Here is a 20,640-nt window from a genome sequence, read left to right on the forward strand (position 1 = left end):
AAAAATAAAATAATCAGGGCTCAGAATGTGGCTTAGTGGTAAAGTGCTCCTAGGTTTTATCCCTAACATCATATTAAATCAAACAAAAACTTTCAAATACATAGCAAAGTTAGAGGAATTTTATAGTTATCATATATATCCTGTCTAGACTACAGTGAAAATTTCTTGGTTTTTGTACTAAAGATTATTATTAATGTTTTTGTGTGTGTGGTGGTAGGATTTGAACCCAGAGACTTATGCATTTGAGGTAAACAGTCTACCAACTGAGCTATATCCCCAGCCAGAGATTATTTTATTTAAAAAAAAAATCATAATAGAACCAGGCATGATGGTATTATAGTGCTAGTCACATGGAGGGCTAAAACAGGATGATCACTTGAGTTCACAATTTCCAGATCAGTGTTAACAACAAAATAAGACCCTATTTCAAACAAACAATCAAACCAAAAAAGCAAAAAACAAAAAAACCCACAGCTGGATATACATACAGCTCAGTGATAGGAAGCCTGGCTAGCAAGTACAAAGCCTGGGTTCAATCCCCAGCACCATAAAAATAAGTCAGAATGGACTCAAATTTATACCTATTCAGAGAGTGATTCTAGTTTCTTGGCTTTTACATTTTTTGGTACTAGATATAGAAGCCAGAGGTGCTTAACCACTGAGCTATGTCCCCTGCCCCCAACTCCCCCCCTTTTATTGGTACCAGGGATTGAACTCAGGGGCACTCAACCACTGAGCCACATCCCCAGCCCTATTTTTAATTTTTATTTAGAGAAAAGGTCTGAGTGAGTTGCTTAGCGCCTCGTCCATTGCTGAGGTTGGCTTTGAACTCGAAGTCTTCTCATATCTCTGCCTTCTGAGCCCCTAGGATTGTAGGCATCATCTCCAGTTATCTTTATAGTTTGAGACAAGATCTCACAAAGTTGCTTAGAGTCTCTCTAAATTTCAGAGGCTCTTCTCAACTTGAAATCCTCCTGACTCAACCTCTAAAGTCACTGGGATTACAGGTGTGCACCATAGCATTGGGCAGTTTCTTGGTTTTTAAAAAAAAAAAAAAAAAACATATCAGCAGAGCTCAGCATAGTTGAGCACACCTGTAATCCCAAGGGCTCAAGAAGCTGAGGCAGGAGGATTTCAAGTTCAAAGCCAGCCTCAGTAACTTAGTAGGACCGTTATCTTGAAAAATAAAATGGGCTGGGGATGTGGCTAAGTGATTAAGTGCCCCTGGGTTGAATCCCAGGCACCAAAATAAAAATTTTAAAAAATGAGATCATGTTACTCCCCTGCTTAAAAAAAAAAAAACAACCTAATAACATCTTTTCTCAGAACAAACTCAAAAAACTTTCATGTCCTAAAAGCACTATCCTTGCCCATCTCTCTAAACTAATTTTATTTCCTACTTTTCCTTTCAACTCCACTCCAAACTTACTTGTTTTTCCTCTTTCCCTTCAAGTGAATTTAAGATATTATCATAATGTGCTTAAACATACTCCATCCATTCTCATTAAAAAAAAAAAAAAAAAACACCTGGGCTGGGATTGTAGTTCAGTGATAGAGTGCTAGCCTAGCATGTGTGAGGAGGCAGTAGGTTGGATTCTCAGTACCACACATAAATAAAATAAAGGTCCATTAACAACTAAAACAAAAAACAAAACAAAACTCCAGTTCAATTTGTTATAAACTGCTTACTAGTTACAATTTAACACTGTATCTTATATTTGATTATTGGCAAATAATCAAATTGCATTCATTTATTGCAAGCACCAGTATAAGCTAAAATCAGTGCCCGAATGAAGTGCTTCAGTGCGTGATTTTCAGTCACATGACTACCATGATTATGAGTACACAAAACCTTCTCTTACTACTATAGCACTACAGATTAAAAATGAAGTCACTTGAGGGCTGGGGTTGTGGCTTAGCAGTAGAGCACTTGCCTAGCACATGTGAGGCCCTAGGTTCAATCCTCAGCACCACATAAAAAATAAAATAAAATAAAGGTATTATATCCAACTACAACTACAAAATAAATATTTTTTTTAAAAAAAGAGTCACTTGAGCCAGGTGCGGCGGCTCACGCCCATAATCCCAACAGCTCTGAAGGATGAGGCAAAAGGATTATGAGTTCAAGGCCAGCCTTAGCAACTATAAGAGGTGAGGCAACTCAGTGAGACCCTGTTTCAAAATACAAAATAGGACTGGGGGTGTGGCTCAGTAATCAACTGCCCCCCTGAGTTCAATCCCTGGTACCCCCACTTACCCAAAAAAGAGTCACTTGAAATAGAAATATTTGAAACAGGGATTTTACAGTAATTGCAATCTATTTTGGAAATTTGATTTATTTATTTACTTATTTAATACAGTTAATTTAATTTACTTGTTTTTATGTGGTGCTGAGGATCAGACCCAACACACTCTACTGCTAAGCCACAACCCCAGCCCCAGAAATTTGATTTATTCATGTCACAAATACTAGACAGCGAGCATGCCCCCAAAAGGCAGACTACATTCAGACACGTTTACCACTAACAAGTTTAAAATACAATCATAGGACTGGTGAACGGAGCTCAGTGACAGAGCACTTGCCCAGCATGCATGAGGCCCTGGGTTCAGTTCCCAGCACAACAAAAGGCAAAATATAGTGGCTTGGGGTATAACTTAGTGATAGAGCATTTGCTTATATGCACGAGGCCCTAGGTTCAATTCAATAACACCATAAAAATAATTAATAAAATACGGTTAGAATATATAGGTTCTGGCACATAAAGGTGGGAGGACAAAACACTTAGGAACCTTTTTTTCCTCAGAAATAAGGATTGAACCCAGGGTGCTCTACCACTGAACTACATCCCCAGCCCTTTTTATTTTTTATTTCAAGACAAGATCTTGATAAATTGCCCAGGCTGGCATTGAACTTGCAATCTTCCTGCTTCAGGATTCGTAAACAGTTGACTTTACAGGCATATGCCCAGTCTATCTATAGTTTTAAAAGGTCCCTACCAGCCACAAATGGTGCAACTATATAATCCCAGCTACTCAGGAGGCAGGGCAAAAGATTGCAAGTTTGAGGTCTACAACTTAAGGAGACCAGGTCCCAAAAGATAATAATAGGGGCTACAGTTGTGGCTCAGTGATAAGAGCACTTGCCTAGCATGTGTGAGGCATTGGATTCAATCCTCAGCACCATATAAAAATAAATACAAGATAATAATAATTATTATTTTAGGGGCTGGGGATGTGGCTCAAGCAGTAGCGCGCTCGACTGGCATATGTTACGTGCGGTGCAGGTTCGATCCTCAGCACCACATATAAAGATGTTGTGTTCGCCAAAAGCTAAAAAATAAATATTAAAAAATTCTCACTCTCTTTCTCAATTCTCTCTCACTCTCTCTTTAAAAAATAATAATAATTATTATTATTATTTTAAAAACAAGGCTGAGGATGTAGCTCAACTGTAAAATGCCCCTGTATTCAGTCCCCAGTATGGGGAGGATGGAGGAGGGGGAAAAAAAAAACCTACAAAAGGCAATTTTAAAATCTAGTGATTATGTACCATATATCCTTATCACTAGTAGCAAAATGCAATTAAATCCACTGTGCTATCTATAGAAGCCCATCAAATCCAGAGTAGTTCTTTTAGAAGTTGAAATAACAGTTTTCTCACAGAGTAAACAAATCTCTGGGCTTCCAAGGACAATTAAGAAGATCATCTTCCTGTCACCACTTTGACTCCACCCCAATGACAAGAAACACCCTTGAAGGTCTATCTTGTCTTTAACTCTCCCTATAACTTATGGCCCCACATGACCAGAATAAACTTTTAAATAGGGCTAATGACAAACAGAAAAGGAATTAAGACTATGAAAATATTCAAATGGGCCGGACACAGTGGGGCACGCCTGTAATTCTAGAAGGAGGATCCCCCTATCTCAAGCAATAGAGGAGCTACTGGTAGAGCATTTGCCTAATAGGTATACAAGCGTGGACCTAGGTTTGATCCCCAGTAAGTGAGGAGGGCACTCCAGTAATACCACTACCACATGCTTGTGCACAGGCAACTGCTTACTTTGATACGTGCAGTTTCTCCCCATCCTACCATAAATCAAGTCAAAAGAGTTGCTTAAAAACACTCTAGCTGAATCTAGTAATGCTGCCTTTAGAACAGGGAAATCTTGAGCCTCCCTCTGAGCTAGTCCTTCATAAAGATCCAAACACTTAAAGCCAGGATTAAGTCAGCAAGGGACCCTGTACATTTAACTCACTCTCTCAACTGGAATACCATCAAGACACTTCAGCTACAGAAAAATGAATACTATGAAAGCTAAAGAAATTTATTGGCAAGTGAATTTTTTAGATTCTCTCCAACTGTGCACAATCTGCAAGGTAAAAAAAAGAAAAATACTTGAGTAAACTGGAATCCCTGAATTTCAGCTGACTCTGGGCCAGCTGTTTGGGAGCACATGGAGAATACCTGACTAGATGTAACATCTCGGGAAGTACTCTCAAGTTTGTAGGCCTCAGTTTCCACACCTACACATGGGATTGGTCTACAAATCCTGAAGATTCCTATTGGATCTAAAATTCTAGATCTATGAAGAAATTTGTTGGTAGTTATATTCTTATTTTCTTTCCTCCAGTACAGAATTTTATTTGAATAGAGCCTATAAGTTAAGTACTAGACTTTGACTCAAAGCAGGCTCCAGGGTTGGCGGGGTAGCACAGTGGTGTAGCACCTGCTCAGCATACTCTCCAGGCCCTAGGTTCAACTCACCACCTTTAAAAAAAAAAAAAAAGAGGGCTGGGGATATAGCTCAGTTGGTAGAGTGCCTGTCTTGTTGCCTTGGACCCACAAGGATCTGGGCTCAAACTCGGCACCACAAACAAAAAAAAGAACCCAAGTTCCATCTGATCTATTTTATGTCCCTCAAGAGCCATCACTACCCTAAGTAAATAGACAGAACCTCAAAATAACTTATCAAAAAAAGATCCTCCAGCTAGGTATGGTAGCACTCACCTGTAATCCCAGCTACTCAGTAGGTTGAGGCAGGAAGATCACAAGTTTGAGGCCAGCCTCCACAATTTAGCAAGACCCTGTCTCAAAATAAAATGAGGGGAGGCACCTGGGGATGCAGCTCAGTTGGTAGAATGCTAGAGCTGGAAGCCCTGAATTAATCCCCAGCACCCCTCCTCCAAAACAAAAAAAAAAACCACACACACACACACACACACACTGGGGATACAGCACTGTGGTAAAGTGCCCCTGGGTTCAAAGCCCAGTATCCTTCTCCCCCAAAAAGATCCTTCAATAAGTCATCCTTTACAATTAAGAAACAGACTTGTATTTTCAGCCCAATGTCACGTGTGTCAAATGTTCAAAGGAATATCTTCAATGTAGCTATGTTGAAGGTAACAATCATCTATCTGCAGAGTACACACTATATTTTGGGGAGTGGGACACTAAGTAGTTGAAAAATTCTCACCACAGAACAATACTTTAAAATATAAGGTTTCCTTTTTATTTATATTTTTCCCTTCAGATTTGGCAGAGAGAAATATATTCTGATTACACACCTTCAATAAATGTGTTTTTTTTCAATATTGTCAAAATACAAAAAACAGAGATAAAAGTTTTAAATAAGGACTATTAAAAAACACGTGGAACCAACTTGGAGGGGAAAAGGATGCCAATTTTCCACTATAAACTACTAATCAAGGTTTTTTTAACCAAAGTGATTTAGTATAAATAGTTCAATCTCATGAAAATGACCAGTAACAATCCAATCAGTAACTAAGAACAAGTATGTTTAAATTATTCCTAATTAAGGTAGTGACTTAAGGCTGTGTATAATTACAAATTTTAATGAAACATCACTTAAATCATTAAAAAAATTTTAAATGAAAAATGCCTTTCTCATCCAATAAGACAGCCTTACTCCTAGAATTTCAACACAACACACTCCAAGAATACAATAAAAAAATGAAATCTATCCAAAGTATAACCATCTTCACCATTACAAATCAGTGGTTCATGTTGCATATTAAATGTAAACGGCAAAATGGAGTTGTAAAGAGTTTCTTTATCATTTCAACTCCAACGCTACGCGCGCTTCGCGGCGGCTGGCTACACCGTGCGGTCCTTCGCCAGCCCGGAGTCCCCGCCCAACCCCGCGCGGCCGCGAGAGAGGAAGCGCTGGGGAGGGCGGGCGGCTAGGGCTCCACCAGGCCCGGCCGGGCGGGGGAAGGGGCACTGGAGGCGGCGGGGCGCGCTTCCGGAGACTGCGCGGGCGGGGCCAACGCCTCCGGGGAAGGGGTCCGGCCGGGAGTCAGGGTCAGGGTCCAGGGGTTGGAGCGGCCAGCGCGGAGCAGCAGGTGGGGCGCGGCCGCGGCGGGGCAGTGGGCGGGTGGCCGGAAAAGTGCCGAGCGGGCCCCGAGAACAGCGGCGCTTTGAGAGAATCCTCCCGCTCACCTCAGACGACGACTCCGAGTCTGGCCTCTTTGCGCCGAGAACGCCTGTCCGTGAGTCGCAAGCTCTGAGGAGAGGACAGGTAGCTCCAGAGACGACCGCGGACTAACGAAAGAACCGACGGAGGGCGGCTGGCTGCGGGCGGGGAGCGCGAGCGAAGGAGGGCGGGCGGCAGCGGGAGGGCGGGGAGGGACGTGCGCGCCCCCGGGCGCCCAGCGGGCTCGAGCCGGAGCCAGTCGTGGCCCCGCGTGCGGGCGCGCACTCACAGCTCAGCCACGATTGCTCAGTAGCACGTCCACGCCCTAAAAGCAAGACGCCTAACCAATCATTGCTGCCGCGTGGAGCATCACGGGAACTCCGGGGCTATAAAAGACCCGGTTGCTATTTTATGCTTTCGGAGTCACTCATCCTTTAAGTAAGCAGGGTGGGGCTGGGTGCGCTTGCGCGGTTTTAATACTCCTCCCCAAACTGCCAACTCTTCGCGCAAGCGAGTTAGGGCCCCTCCGCTTTTTATTACGCGTGCGCACTGGTGGTCCTAACCCGGAAGACCATACGCCTGCGTGGTAGGGACTGCGGTGACAGTACCCCGGGTGGGGCTCGGGCCAGTCATGGCGGAACCTTGGTCTGGGCAGTCTTTGCATGCTTTGCCGGCCACGGTGCTGGGCGCGCTGGGCGCCCTGGGCAGCGAATTCCTGCGGGAGTGGGAGGCGCAGGACATGCGCGTGACCCTCTTCAAGCTGTTGCTGCTCTGGTTGGTGTTAAGTCTCTTGGGCATCCAGCTGGCCTGGGGTTTCTACGGGAACACAGTGACCGGGTTATATCACCGCCCAGGTGAGGCTCCCTACGAACCTCCGTGGGCTGGCCGACCCACCACCACTACCAGGCTGTACGATTGGTTTCCCTAGAATCTCTAGACTACTAATGATCCCCCAAAGAGGCTCATCAGAATTTGTAGTTGTACATTGACCTGTGCCACCATACCATTTTAATGCCAGAATTCCCACCAGTCCATCCATCACATGGTAACTGTTCCTCAAAACCCTCACCAGATACTACTAGTCCCTTAGAACCCCCACCACTCTCCACCAAAAGTAACCGTTCCCCGTCCTGAGCTAATGTCTGCCCAGATCCCCATCCCGCTGCAGCTCTGGATGTATTTTCCAGGTCTGGGCGGCCAGAATGGATCCACACCCGATGGCTCCACGCATTTTCCTTCGTGGTGAGTAAATCTGTCTCTACCCCAACCCCATGCTTGGCAGATAGAGGTCATCCCTGTGTTATTGACAAGAAGGGGAATTCTCAGGGTATCAGTTCGTCAGCTTAGTGTCCTTTGCAGCGCTCTTCTAAATTTCTATGCAGAGTTCAAGCTTCAAGGTGGCATGACACCAGTTTCTGGAGAATCATCACCAGCATGCTGTTCAACAACCTGTGGGGTGGTTAGTGGTATTGTCATAATTTTCAGAGATGAAGTGGCAGGTATGTGGGAGCAAGCCCTTCACTTGGGAAGTCCCTCAGTTGCCTCTGTTCTAGGCAAGTCCTCTACCCCAATCTCTATTTTTACCACACTGATCTCATTAGAGTCAACCCCCTCATCTGTAAAACTAATTTATCAGAGCATTCAGTCACCAAATCTTTGAGCTTCTACCACTGGCAAATGCCACACTAGACCCAGAGAACAAGGAGAACCCAGGTCTGCTCATAGAGGGGAGCAAGAGATTTATAAAGGGGTGAGGGGGCAGCTGTGCAGAGGCACAGGTGATCAGGGAAGTCATCTCCCAAGACACCTAAGCTGAGATTAAAGGCCAGGGGATGGTTTAATGTATTGGGCATGGAGAATGGATAAAACAAGGCACACAGATGATATAAGAATAGATAAAGCTGTCATGGTGGAGTTTGAACATGTAGGCATGGAGGGCCTAAGGAGCCATTGAAGGACTGACTCAGCAAGGTTGTGGCCTGAATTTGCCTGGTTGATGACAAATAGATAAAGGGGTGCAAGAGTGAAGGTAAGAGATCATTTAGGAAGACTACCACTGCCCAGCTTTCTGTCTTGGGCAACTAAGGAAGGATGGGTGCTCCATAAGGTAAGGATCCAAGAAAAACAGGTTTGCAGGGGAAAAATGGTAAGTCCTGGGTGGGCTGTGAAAGATCAGCCTAAAGGTCTGAATTATAGTGCAGCTCTACTGAGCCCAGCTGAGTAAAGGGACTGGGGAGAGCCAATCTCAGAGATTATTCTGCTGCCCATGAATAACCTCTGTCTCTTCTCTTTCCATCTCCTTCAGGGAAATGGCAGCAAATGAACCTCTCAAAACTCACAGGGAATAAGAGAAGGCAGCAGAAGAGTCTCAAGAGGCATCACGAGGTCTGCTGGCTTTTGCAATGGGTCCTGCTGCTGCTACCCAGATCCCAGGGACAACTGCAGGGGGTTTGGGATTGGGGGTAGAGAGTACCCCAATGCTTTCAGGACTGGGCCTCCATTACATTCAGACTTGCTTCCAACTGTCCCAGGTACTGGGCAAGTAAAGAGTTTTCCTCTACCCTGATATGGGTGCCTTAAGGAGAGAAGATATGTTGCTTCTCTCTCTCTGGTGTCAGCTCAGGAGAAATCTTTGGGTGGGGAGGCCAGTAGTCCCTTTTCTATCTTATCTTTTTCCTTTCTCTCTTCTTATCCTTCTGGGATGTGACCCCATAGTGATATACCACTCTAAGAAGCCAGAGGTTGACCAGATCTGAGATTTGTAAGGAAAATCATCACTCCCTGAAGCCCTCAATTTCCTGAATTTCTTTGGTTTTGCTTTATTGGCAGAGCACCAGGTAATCCTGGCCTTTTACTCTATGGTTACTTAGCTGGCCATTTAAGTAGAGGCAGAGTATCCCTGCTGGCACCATCCACATTTAAGCACCAAATACCCATCTCCTTCACCCAACCAGAGCTCTCCACGTATGAACCAGGCAAAGGAAATTGTCATTTATCATCTGTCCTCATGTCTCTGCACTTCTTGGGAGAAAGTTGGGTGCCTGAAAGAGAGACCACAAGCTGAGCCCCTGGGTTGGCTTCCCACTCATATTGTTTAAATACCCATGGGATCTTGGGTCTATACCCGCCCCCATAGGAAAGTACTAAGCACTTATAGTATAATGACTTCCTTATGCCTTGCAACTTCATGATTTTTCACCTTAAACTAGATTAGGGGCCTTATCCTAAGAGCCACTAGCACCATCTCGGCCCCTAGAAATCCTCAACAGGAAAGAGCCACAAGCCAGGCAACCCTGGCCTCTTTACAGTGGGCCAGGAGAGGTTCCAAAAGGGTAGATGGCAAATGGCCCTATACAAACACTGCCTCCAGAAAGCACTGTGGCTCTGGTTTTGCCTCCTTCCCTAATGGCTATACTTCTGTTTGCCTCTGCTGGGCCACCAGCTATTTCAGTGTCACATTGCCTGCTTCTTCTGTTAGATGTCACATATCCATCTGGCAGCCTTTGCTTAGGCAGATTTTTTGTGACAGAGAAACACTGGAAGTGAGACTGCACTGCACTCAAGCTTATGTAGCCACTCCACAGCTGTCATCTGGCTTGCAGGATGATGCTTTCTTCATAGCCCCAGACCCATCTGCTGGCACCACCACATATACATTTAGGGTCTCACATTTCACTCCAAGCCCAACTGAGGATGTAGCTTATTAAACAAAGAAGTGCATTGCTTGTATGGTTATTCAAACAAGGCAAGTATATATGCACAGGGGGCAACTGGTGGGGGAACTGCTGAAGATTTCAGGACCCACAGTACAATAATTTGCAGAGATGAGAGGTAATGCCAGTTCCTTGGAGGAATGGTGGTGGGCACCCAACAAGAAAGTATTCCCATTAGTTCTTATAGACCTGGCTCTCTCAAGGAGAACCTACTCCAAGCCCATCTTGGAGGCCAGGAATGCGGGCATTGGGTTCACAACCCAGGAACCCTGAACAATGAAGCTAGAGACCATGGCAAGTTGGAAGGAATAAGCTCATTTAATTTTTTTCAGGAATCGGTAAAGTCTAGTTATGGGTCCCAGGGGTGAAGGTCACTTCAGGTGGTAAATTTGCCATGGTTTGCTACTGGGCAGCGGGCCAAGCCAAATAGGGAATGTGGAAGAGTGAGTCCATGTCTACTCACCCACCCCCAGGTTTACACATAGGAATAACTAAGCCAATGTTCTATGACTCAAGAATCATTCCTGTACAGGGAGAGGCAGCAGTTTGCATTCATGGAAAGCAAAGTGAAGGAGATGTGCTAAGCTCACACTGTCCATAGTAATAGCCCTCTGAAATGTGAGAAACTGGTGAGGTAGATTGGGCAGGTATTCTCCCTACAAAGTTGAGCTTTTGCTTTATAGCCAGCACTTATGGCAGAGTGGAGTTACTGGGGTTATGAACTGAAATAGGACATAGGGTGAGCTGAAATCAGTGGCATGTATTGGGGTTTAGGGGTAGTCTCAGTGGCCTCCTCAAACAGACTAGAGCCAAATTCTAATTAGCTGCCCACTCCTGGTGAGTTCTTCTTCATTATCCTGACTGAGCCCTAATGAATGCCCCCTAGAGGTAGACTCCCAGAGAGGAGCACCTTTCCCTGGGCCTTTTTCATTTCAGAGTGTAGTAGTTCGTGGGTACAAAGGGCATCTTGCTGACCACAGCCATCTGCTGCTTCCGCCGCACCTCTACAAGCAGCTGTGTTCCTGGCTGACTGTACTTGAAAGGCACATAACCCATTGCCACATTCTTCTTCAAGCAGGGTGAGGGGCAGCCACTGGTCACAGTACCTGTCCAAGCATAGGCCATGTGTCAATACCACCATGCCAGCCTAATACCCCAACACTTTTGGGGAAGGAACAAGGGCTCCCCAGCTTCCCTGGATCACTTACCAATCATGATGCCTTCTGTGCTCAGGATGGGGTTGTGTGCCCGCATTGGAGCCCCCTCACACATCAATCCCACACGCTTCCGCTGCACCTCACCTTTCAGCTGGGGAACAATAACCTTAGCTCCTGGGAAATCCATAGCAGCTCGGCGACGCTTCCCTGGAACATGATACATCAGACCTAAGTCACAGCCTGTAAAAGCCCTGGCCACAAGAGGTCCTAGATACAAGGAACCCAAGTGATATCCATCAAGATCATTTGGGGAGCTGGGGATGTGCCTCAAGCGGTAGCGCGCTCGCTTAGCATGCGTGCGGCCCGGGTTCAATCCTCAGCACCACAAACAAACAAAGATGTTGTGTCCGCCGAGAACTAAAATAAATAAATATTTAAAGAAAAAAGATCATTTGGGCTCTCCCAGGCTGATTCCTCTCTTGCACTGCAGTCAGCCAGCCAACCACCTCCTACCCACAGAAAACCATGCTGAGGGTCTTCAGTTCGTAATGGGCAGAGCCACAGTAGACCTTCAGGGAATGGAGGCTCAGCAAGGCTGAGTCACTTGCTCCAACCGTTAGGAGCAGTTATAAGCCGGCTGACCTCATTAAAGGTCACTCCAACCTGCAGAATCCCTTCAGTGCTAGCCCAACTCACCCAATGTCCAACCAAGGCTGCCCTCAACAGGTGTGATATGTTCATCAATATCATTCCCATACAGGCAGAGGCCTGCTTCCAGGCGCAGGCTGTCCCGGGCAGCCAGCCCTGCCAGCTTCACCTCTGGGTTTTCCAGCAGAGCTGTTGCCAGGTGGACTGCCCCAGGGGCTGGCACTGAGATCTGCATGGGACACCAGAGAGCAGGTGGTCAGTTGCTCCTACATTGTACCCTGCACTGCCCTCCATTCACTTGACATACCTCTACACCATCTTCTCCTGTGTAGCCACAACGGGTCACTCGACAGCCAGACACACCAAACACCTTCATCACAGCACTGGTCATGAAGGGTAATTTCCTCAGGTCATCTGCCACACCAGCCTGAAGAACTTGGGCTGCAGTAGGGCCTGGACCCAAGAAGCCAATGACCAAGAGTCCTGGTCCCAGCCCCACCTCGAAGCTAAACTATAGCCCTTACTCAGTGACTAGAGTAAGTCCTGAGCAAGTTCTCTGAGAGAAGATGCCTTTGCCCCTGGTCCAACAATAGTTGGGGGGGAAAGATACCTTAGAATTATGGCACACAAATATCATACCATCTACACCTTCATTTTGAACGGCCTCTGTGTTAAGCAGTAGATGAAGCCAGGAAGACAAAGGTTAGGTTCAATCTAGCCCAGACCGCTCACCTTGCAGGGCTAGCAGAGCATTATCCACAATCTCCAGGCCCACATCATTGCCCCTGTTCTTAAGTTCCCTGACCTTGTCCTAAAAAGAAAGAAACACCACACCAGTGTCTGGGACCACTTACTGAGCACCTACCATAGGCTGGACACTGCAGTGTTGAGCAATGAGATACTAGGCTGGTTCCCATCTTACAAGGTCACACATCTACCAGATGGTAAGGCTGATCTATGCTCAGTTCTGTCACTTCTACCCTCCCCAGAGGATGCTCACTTAGTGGCCAGGGTCACTTTTACCTCCCCATGTTCCCTAGTACCCACAACCAAACCCTGGCATGCTTCAGGGAGGACTTGCTCTTGAGCCATTTTCTGAGCCTCTTGTCTGTGACCTGGACAACAAGGAATACTGTTTATGAAAAAGGAAAACAAAAGTGCCTGAAACACAGAAGGGCTATACCTGCATGAGGGCCAAGTCCTTGTCCCAGCAGCCAGCATTGGACACCACATACAGGTGTCCTTCAGAAGTATTGGTCACAATCAAGTCATCTAAGATGCCTCCAGCCTCGTTGGTAAACAGCGACAGTGTCCCCTAGCATCAAAGTGGAGCATTTTTGCTTTAGGTCCAGAAAACCAAAGCCAAGGGTAAGCAGACACCACAAACTCATGAACCTTCATGCCTGGAGCTCAGGCTGTACAAGTTGTAAGGGGCAAGGCTAGATTCAAATCCAGAGTCTTTGATTCTCATGCACCAAGTTTTCAACTCCTCCCCACCTTGGGCAATGCCCTACAATACTGAGAATTCCATCTCACGTTTAATCTATGATATCCAATACCTACTGCTTCATCCCACCCAGACAACTCAGCTCATGGGTAAAAACCTTGAAGTCCATCTTCATCCCAGATAAACCACCAAAATACTGCAAGGCTGGCCTTAGCCTTCCCATTAAATGGATGAAGAACCTAAGGTTGTAAGGTCTCATGAATCACCTGGGGATCTTGCCAAAATAAAGTTTCTCATTCAGAGGTCTGGAGCAATGTCTGAGAGTATATTCCTAACAAGATCCTAGGAGGCAGTAAGGCTGCTGGCTTAGGGACCATACTTTGAATAGCAAGGGGATAGGAAGCATGAAAGGCCAGAAATTATACATAAAACCTTGGTTTCTGGCCTCCTAGCCTGATGTGATGATGCTGGGACAGCATCCCACAGCTGGCTAGGCATCTGGAAATGACCTAAGATCCGAGTTCCTCAAGACATTAAGGCCCAAGAATCCATATCTAATCTATGTCTATGTCCTCAAGCTTAAGGCAGGGACCCAGCCTGATTGCTGGTTTGTGACTAAGAACACCCATTGAGCAGAAATAAAAGGGCTCACCTTATTTGGCCTTAGCTCTGCAATGTCTCCAACCACTAAACTCTCCATCAGCTTCACCCGGTCACAACCAAATATCTTGGTCTGGGAAAGAGATCAAAAGCCTTAGGCCACTGCAATAGCTGCATCTGAAAGGCCACTAGACCCTTGCTACTTGAAAGGCTGAAGCAGCAGGAAGATATGTTCGAGGCCAGCCTGGACAATTTAGCAAGATCCTGTCTCAAAAGAATAAAAAATGCTGGGGATGTAGCTCAGTGGCAGAGCACCCTTTGGTTTGGCTTCCAGTAACACACACACACACACACACACACACACAAACACACACAAAGCCACTAGGCAAGGAGGCATCTCTCAATTCACAAGACAGTCCAGGCCAAAGTAATTGGTGGGTCTTTCAGTTCTGCACCCCTCACTCCCACTCCCATTTCCCAGCCTAGGGTGTGATTGGACTTAAGGGGGATACAGCATTTTACTGAAATACCCACTTTTCCAAACCAATACCCAACCCGGTGCATTGTACCAGCTCTGGAAAACCCAGGGCATTAAGGTATACAGTTAGCAAAAACAGGCAGGAGAGAACACACAGATGATCAAGGAAACCCTGAGTTAATCAGCCAGCCCCTTTAGTTCCTTGGCCTTGCCAAGAAACCCTTAGACCTCCAGCTATTTATGGGCTGTCTTCAGAATCCCGCTCCCAGAAAACAAAGCCTAGGAGTGCAACACTGTGGTCGAGGAAGGTCTGTTTCAGCAGCAGACACACTCTCATAGCTCACCTGCAGCATGTGAGAGACATCAAAGAGCGAGCAATGTCGCCGTGTATGAAGGTGCGATTCAATGTGACTTTCCTGGTACTGTATAGGCAGACTCCAACCCGCAAATGCCACCATTTTCCCGCCATGGGCCAGGTGGAAGTCATGGAGCGGAGTTCTGCGGAGCACATCCTGTGGGCAGCCGGGTTTAGTGCCATCAGGGCGCTAGTTCCTGGCTGCATCCCTCCCCCACCCGCCAAAACCGGCAGCAAACCTCCAACACCCTTTATCCCACCTGTGAGCAACTGAGAGGGCGACCTGGGGCCGAGGGAAGCGCCTGCAGGCGAAAGCCCAAAGGGGCCACCATGCTCATAGCCCGCTGCATCGTCCGCTGGCAACTAGTGCAGAGGGCGTAGAGAGGCCACCACTCTGCCAGGCACGCCGGGAGATGTAGTCCAAGCCCCTGCCAGAACAGGTCTTCCCAAGGCGCAAGGGATCAGAAAAGGGGGCGGGAAGCCCCAGGGCAGGCTGGGATTCAGAGCGTGCAAGCACTCCCAGCAGCCTCAAGCAAGACCTAATCCAGGCGGGTCAGGCAGTCCAGAGTAGACTAAGCTGCCTAGAACCAAAGCTGGAGGCTGCCCTCCCCCAGCCCTGCCTCCAAAGGGTCAAAGTTTTGCAAGGGGCTGAAAGGCTTGAATCACACATTCAGTACCTCAGGAATGTAAGGTCAAATGGAGGAGTGGAGAGGTCACAAGAAGGTGGAGTGAATCTGGCATGCAGAGCACCACTGCAGCCTGTCCTCATGTAGGGTTCTCCAACTATTGCACAGGAACACACAGGCAGCCAGCACAATCATGCATTCCACAAGTATTTATTGATCTTGTCCTGTGCTGGGTACTGGGAACATAGCTGGGAATATCATATGATCCCTGCAACCCAAGGGTCCTCTTTACTCACATATACACACACTGAGGAGTATTGTTTCCTGAACACAGGTCTATGGTCATCATCCTTTGAGAAAAAGTTGAGTGGGGCTAAGTAAATGACCCTGAAGATAGATACCACCTGCAAGAAGGCTGATGGGTGAGAACAGAGGGTGGGAACCAAATGGTGACTCAAATAAACTTCCCCCAGAAAACTATTATGCCACATACGTCTAGTTTGCCATGTCTGAGACAACCTGCAGTATGCCTTCATAATACTCCCCCAGGGGCAAAGCCAGGAAGAACTGGAAGTAAGCAGGACTTTCTCACATGAAGGAAGAAGTGCCTGCATCATTCAACAGTTGGCCCAGGTTGATGAAGTACCTTAGCCTCTTAAAAGGCACCAGTGACTCACTTGGATCCCACCTACCTACCAAGGTTGACCCCTCATGCTGAGCACAAATGCAAAGAACCAACTGGGAAAAGAAACGTGGATATGCTTTGAGCTGTGTCAGATGGCACACAGGCTAGAGTTCTCATTTTCAGGCTCCAGTATTGCCAGAGGCACCTGTCCAGGCCCAATGGAACACATCCAGGAGACAGCTCAGGGATCTAGGAACTCAGGATACCCAGATCTCCAGCTTTGCCTGGTAGGCAGGTAGCAGCTGAGTTTAAACAGGAAATTTGTTTTGTAGGAATAACACCAAAGGGAAAGAAGGCCATGAGGGGGGACTGAGGAATGAATGGGGCACCTTTTCATCAAGCTTCCCAATAAATGAGTGCCAAGGGAACAGTAACCTTCTAGGGTTAGATGGAGCAGATTCATCCCAGCCCACTGCAGTCAGGATAGGGGAACTGGCAGAAGATAGGGGTGTGCTTGTTGGCAGAAGGGGCAGAGGGTGCTCAGGAATTTTCAGTATTTTTAAGGTAGAAGAAGGAATTGTGTTGCAGCCAGATGGAAGACAGAGTGTATCCTTGTTAGGAACTCATGCTGAAGTAATATAGTAAGCCCCAAGAATCTTGAATCTGTAAATGTGGCCCAGACAGAATGGGCATGCAAGCAACACTTGGAATGCACAGGATACACAATTCTGCCTCTGGTAGCCCAAATCAAGCCTGGATGGGCATTGAAAGGCCAATGTCTCAGCTAGGAGCCACTGCTCAAGTGTAGGAGAGCAAGTTCAGGTCATAACAGCCATCCACCTGCAAACACACACAAAAAAAAGAAACTATCAGGTCTGACCTGCTCAGGGCAAATGCAAGCCAAACAAGGAAACAAGTCACTCACATCAAAACGGCCGATCCTCGTGGAGGTGTGACTTGCCCGGATCATTTCTGTCAGTGCCCACATCTGCTGAACCTCAGAAGACACCCTGCTGGGGTCTGGAAGACCCTGCTCAAAAGGAGGGGTCAGTGGCTATGAGTCTCTCCCCAGAAAGTACCCTTAGAGCTCTAAAGAGGCCAAGATAGCCTATGGAACCTCTAGTTAAGATGAGTATTCCAGATGACTTGTGAAACACAAGGCTGGAGCCTGATGTTTGGTAGGCAGCCCAGCCCAACACCAGAGATACCGCAAATCCCAAAGTGTTCTCAAGAAAATGTCATAAATTGAACTAAGGGTTTTGGGTCCAGCCCCAGATTTTAATAGAAAGGGTCACCAGAGCCATTCACATGTGGTTCAGACCCAGGGTGAAAGCTTACCTCAGGGAGGGGAATAGGTTGTTCACAGGGTACTGGGTGAGACAGCCACTTGGGGAAGGTCATGGAGGGGCTCTACAAAACAAAGGCATACTGTTCTGAGTAAGGCATAGTGGGATAATTCTGGCACCTGAGAGCAGAGATAAGGGGCCCTGAGCCTCAGACACTGGAAAAATCCTGTTCAAGAGGCCCACAAACCTCAGGGGAACAATCAGACTACTAAGTTCTCCTGCTATGCAGAAGGAAGCCCCAGAAACATAAGCAGCAAAAAAGTCTCTTCTGGTTGGATACGGCACATGCCTGTGATCCCAGCAACTCTGGAAGTTGAGACAGAAGGATCACAAATTTGAGGCCAGCCTCACCAACTTAGCAAGACCCTGTTTCAAAATAAAAAGACTGGGCTGGGGATGTGGCTCAAGCAGTAGCAGGCTTGCCTGGCATGTGTGAGGCCCGGTTCAATCCTCGGCACCACATACAAATAAAGATGTTGTGTCCGCCGAAAACTAAAAAATAAATATTAAAAAAAAAATTTTCTCTCTCTCTTTCTCTCTCTCTCTCTTTAAAATAAATAAATAAAAAGACTGGGAATGTAGCTCAGTGGCAAAGTGCTCTTGGGTTCAATCCCTAGTACCACCCAAAAAAAAAAAAAAAGAAAGAAAGAAAAAGAAAAAGGGCTGGGGATGTAGCTCAGTGGTAAAGTGCCCCAAGGGTTCAATCTCCAATTGTAGGGAGGGGGTGGAGAATGTGTGTCCTGATGATTCCAACTCTGAAAATGGTGGGTAGTTCAGTGGAAAAATGTCTGCCTTGCATTCGCAAGGCCCTGGGTTCAACTCCCAGTTCCAAAAAAGACAAAAAAAAAAAAAAAAAAAAGAACTCCATCAAATGGCCAAGGAATATGGACACAGAGCCCCACCTTTCCTCACAAACTTCTAGCATTCACATGCAACTAACTTCCATGAAAGACTCCGGAGTCTCATGGGGCTGGGGATGTGGCTCAAGCCGTAGCACGCTTGCCTGGTATGCGTGCGGCTCGGGTTTGATCCTCAGCACCACATACCAACAAAGATGTTGTGTCCGCCGAGAACTAAAAATAAATATTAAAAAAAAATTTCTCTCTCTCTTAAAAAAAATAAATAAATAAAAGACTCCGGAGTCTCACTATCCTCACTCTTCACCCACCCGATCCCACTGCCCCAACTCTTCCAACCCTACCTGGAAGCCTCTTGTGAAAATGGCTAACCAACAGCTTTGAGCTAGTCACTTACCTTTGGTCCCTGCTGGTAGATCTGCAGCTCCTCCACTGTGAAAGACAGCCACAGTGGTGATGGCTGCCGTAGAATCAGACGCAGCTCCAGTACTCTGGTCATGTCACACAGCATCTGACATATACACAAACAAGAACCCAGAGAAGACCCAATTCACTTCCCAGGAACCTCCCAAACAGCAGTGAGCAAGTTCTTTGCAAAGGAAAAACGGTAGTTGTTCCAAGGAACATGCCTGGAAGCCACAGCCCAAGCAAGTCTTTCCCCCCTCTTCCCTCCTGGTGTAGTGATCTAACCCCCAAATCTCTAAGTCCTCATATTGGCTTCCCTGGCCATGCTGAGGTCAAGCTGACCTGGTGCTTGAACAGCGATATATACTCCTGGGCTCCCTCCTCACTGTGCGGATCAGGCATCAGACAGTAGTCCCGCAGGCAGGTCACCCACTTCGCTGGTGAGTGTGTTGAAGTATGCTGACGGACACGAATGCTTAAAAAGGCTGTGTAGTAATTCTTAAATGTGATCTCCTGCAACTAGAGCACACACAACTCACCATGACAAATCAGGCCCAGAGTCTGAAAGGATCAAAGACACTATCTTCTTTCTTTTGAAATGCACTCTTTTGCTAAATGTGTGTGTATATGTGTGTGGGTGTGTAGGTATGTATGTGTGTGTAGTGCTGGGGATTGAACCCAGGGCCTTGAGCTTGCTAGGCAAGTGCTCTACCACTGAGGGGCATCCTCAGCCCTGCTAAACAATTTTGTTGTTGGTTTTGCTTTAGTTTTTGTTTCTTTTAGTGCTGAAATTGAACCCAGGGCCTCATGTATACTAGGTAAGCACTTTACCACAGAGCCACATCTCCAACTCATCTGCTAAACAATCCAACAAGCACCCCTGGGATCCAAACACAATTTTGCTTTTCTAGAAGAACCCACAGTCTAAATGAGTAAGTGCATGCAAACAAACCATGAGTGCAGATCTTGCCACATGTTTAACATGTGTCTTCATACACATCAGAGTCATCCAAAGAAATTTTTTAAAATACAGGTGTCCAGGGTCCACCTCAAACCTACTAACTCAGAATTTCCACTGTCAGGTCCTCTCAATAGTTTACCAGGTGACAATAAGGAAAAACTTGGAAGATAACCACACACTGTAACCCAAAGTGCATGGGGCCCAGAGAGCTAGTGAGGACAAGACAAAGAATGGCTCTGAATGCCAATCCTTTAGAAATAAGATTTATCCTCTGTGCTGAGCTCACTCAGTGTTCAGTCACTCTGCCAGCTGATATAGAAATGCAAGTGGAGAGTAAAACCTGGAATCATTGGGAGTCTCTAATGAGAAATGAGTTACACCTGACCTCTGACAGAGACTGCAAGAATGAGGAGGCAGGTAGGTTTCATGGTAAATCATTGTTAACTAAACCCAGCTGTGACCAAGGACTGACTTGATCTCTTACGTGTGTGTGTGTGTGTGTGTGTGTGTGTGTGTGTGTGTCCAGTATCTATACCCTACTCTCTGGCACCCTGGTGCCAGTGCTCTTCTGGATGCGGGGAAGAGGTGTGGAAGAGAACAGGGCAGAAAGTTCTAATAAACACGATATATTCTATTGAAGAAATAAATAAATGAGTGATTTATTAATTCGTAAGGTCAAAGGGCAGTACCAGAATACAGAGGCTTTCAGTAAACAATTACTTCTGGGAAACGCCCAAGTTTCCAAGTTGCCCCGCCCAGGCGCCCGGGTCTCGCGCAAGGGGCGTGCTCACCTCGAAAGGCGCAAGGCTGGGGAAGGTGACATCGATAACCAGCACGCCAGGCCGGCCTTGGGAAGTCCGTACGTCGCCCACCTGCAGGGCTACAGTGCTTTTCACATGACAGGGCACCGACACGCGGGACATGATGCCAGCAGCCGCGACCAGGTTCAGTCGTCGCTTAGAGCCTCCAACCTTCCTGGCTTCCG

At 46.7% G+C, this 20,640-nt stretch overlaps 4 protein-coding genes across 9 annotated transcripts in view; 1 reads left to right on the forward strand and 3 right to left on the reverse strand.

The window, feature by feature from the left end:
- Rhoa (ras homolog family member A) overlaps window positions 1-6,711 on the reverse strand; it is a 45,603-nt gene extending 38,892 nt beyond the window's left edge. Inside the window, exons 1-2 of one of the 3 annotated variants that reach the window (XM_040269705.2) lie at window positions 6,464-6,710; window positions 5,012-5,088 (exon numbers count right to left, since the gene is read on the reverse strand). The gene's annotated coding sequence lies outside the window, so the exon portion shown is untranslated. Of the gene's footprint in view, window positions 1-5,011; window positions 5,089-6,463 lie in introns of all 3 variants that reach the window. The other 2 variants (XM_040269706.2, XM_005326918.5) reach the window with 2 other exon arrangements.
- A 170-nt stretch (window positions 6,712-6,881) lies between these two features.
- Window positions 6,882-10,157, forward strand: Tcta (T cell leukemia translocation altered). Of its 2 annotated transcripts, XR_013436485.1 has the most exons (4): window positions 6,882-7,291; window positions 7,625-7,679; window positions 7,820-7,936; window positions 8,743-10,157. XR_013436485.1 is itself a non-coding variant. In XM_021727467.3 (3 exons), exons 1-3 carry the CDS (start codon window positions 7,069-7,071, stop codon window positions 8,783-8,785), a joined length of 321 nt encoding a protein of 106 aa, XP_021583142.1. In that variant the 5' UTR covers window positions 6,894-7,068; the 3' UTR covers window positions 8,786-10,157. The 2 variants fall into 2 exon arrangements, 1 of the variants encoding a protein (XP_021583142.1); XM_021727467.3 differs by lacking the exon at window positions 7,820-7,936 and having other exon boundaries at window positions 6,894-7,291.
- Window positions 10,158-10,444: 287 nt separating this feature from the next.
- Window positions 10,445-15,506, reverse strand: Amt (aminomethyltransferase). Its single transcript, XM_078043179.1, has 9 exons — window positions 15,096-15,506; window positions 14,825-14,992; window positions 14,055-14,135; window positions 13,139-13,270; window positions 12,688-12,766; window positions 12,263-12,408; window positions 12,004-12,184; window positions 11,359-11,514; window positions 10,445-11,256 (listed from the first exon to the last, which is right to left on the reverse strand). Exons 1-9 carry the CDS (start codon window positions 15,183-15,185, stop codon window positions 11,078-11,080), a joined length of 1,212 nt encoding a protein of 403 aa, XP_077899305.1. The 5' UTR covers window positions 15,186-15,506; the 3' UTR covers window positions 10,445-11,077.
- A 149-nt stretch (window positions 15,507-15,655) lies between these two features.
- Nicn1 (nicolin 1, tubulin polyglutamylase complex subunit) lies at window positions 15,656-20,583 on the reverse strand. 3 transcript variants are annotated; one of them, XM_021727464.3, is made up of 6 exons: window positions 20,447-20,583; window positions 19,037-19,213; window positions 18,687-18,800; window positions 17,425-17,496; window positions 17,012-17,116; window positions 15,656-16,926 (listed from the first exon to the last, which is right to left on the reverse strand). In XM_021727464.3, exons 1-6 carry the CDS (start codon window positions 20,576-20,578, stop codon window positions 16,885-16,887), a joined length of 642 nt encoding a protein of 213 aa, XP_021583139.1. In that variant the 5' UTR covers window positions 20,579-20,583; the 3' UTR covers window positions 15,656-16,884. The 3 variants fall into 3 exon arrangements, with proteins under 3 accessions (XP_021583139.1, XP_077899306.1, XP_040125638.1); XM_078043180.1 differs by having other exon boundaries at window positions 19,037-19,207; window positions 20,447-20,578; XM_040269704.2 differs by lacking the exon at window positions 19,037-19,213 and having other exon boundaries at window positions 20,447-20,580.
- Between the last annotated feature and the right edge of the window lie 57 nt (window positions 20,584-20,640).

The sequence above is a fragment of the Ictidomys tridecemlineatus genome, chromosome 3, assembly GCF_052094955.1.
Source record: "Ictidomys tridecemlineatus isolate mIctTri1 chromosome 3, mIctTri1.hap1, whole genome shotgun sequence".
Taxonomy (NCBI): Eukaryota; Metazoa; Chordata; class Mammalia; order Rodentia; family Sciuridae; genus Ictidomys; species Ictidomys tridecemlineatus.

Bases quoted from the DNA above. Each gene is read 5' to 3' on its own strand.
- Amt (XM_078043179.1), bottom strand. From the start codon at position 15,185: ATGCAGCGGGCTATGAGCATGGTGGCCCCTTTGGGCTTTCGCCTGCAG. The intron at 14,993-15,095 runs GTGGGATAAAGG...GGCTGCCCACAG, and splicing joins GCCCTCTCAGTTGCTCACAG to GATGTGCTCCGCAGAACTCC. The intron at 11,257-11,358 runs GTAAGTGATCCA...ATGCTTGGACAG, and splicing joins CACAGAAGGCATCATGATTG to GTACTGTGACCAGTGGCTGC.
- Nicn1 (XM_021727464.3), bottom strand. From the start codon at position 20,578: ATGTCCCGCGTGTCGGTGCCCTGTCATGTGAAAAGCACTGTAGCCCTG. The intron at 18,801-19,036 runs GTCAGCTTGACC...TGTATATGTCAG, and splicing joins TATCGCTGTTCAAGCACCAG to ATGCTGTGTGACATGACCAG. The intron at 17,497-18,686 runs GTAAGTGACTAG...TTTGTTTTGTAG, and splicing joins TCTACCAGCAGGGACCAAAG to AGCCCCTCCATGACCTTCCC.
- Tcta (XM_021727467.3), top strand. From the start codon at position 7,069: ATGGCGGAACCTTGGTCTGGGCAGTCTTTGCATGCTTTGCCGGCCACG. The intron at 7,292-7,624 runs GTGAGGCTCCCT...TGTATTTTCCAG, and splicing joins CGGGTTATATCACCGCCCAG to GTCTGGGCGGCCAGAATGGA. The intron at 7,680-8,742 runs GTGAGTAAATCT...CATCTCCTTCAG, and splicing joins TCCACGCATTTTCCTTCGTG to GGAAATGGCAGCAAATGAAC.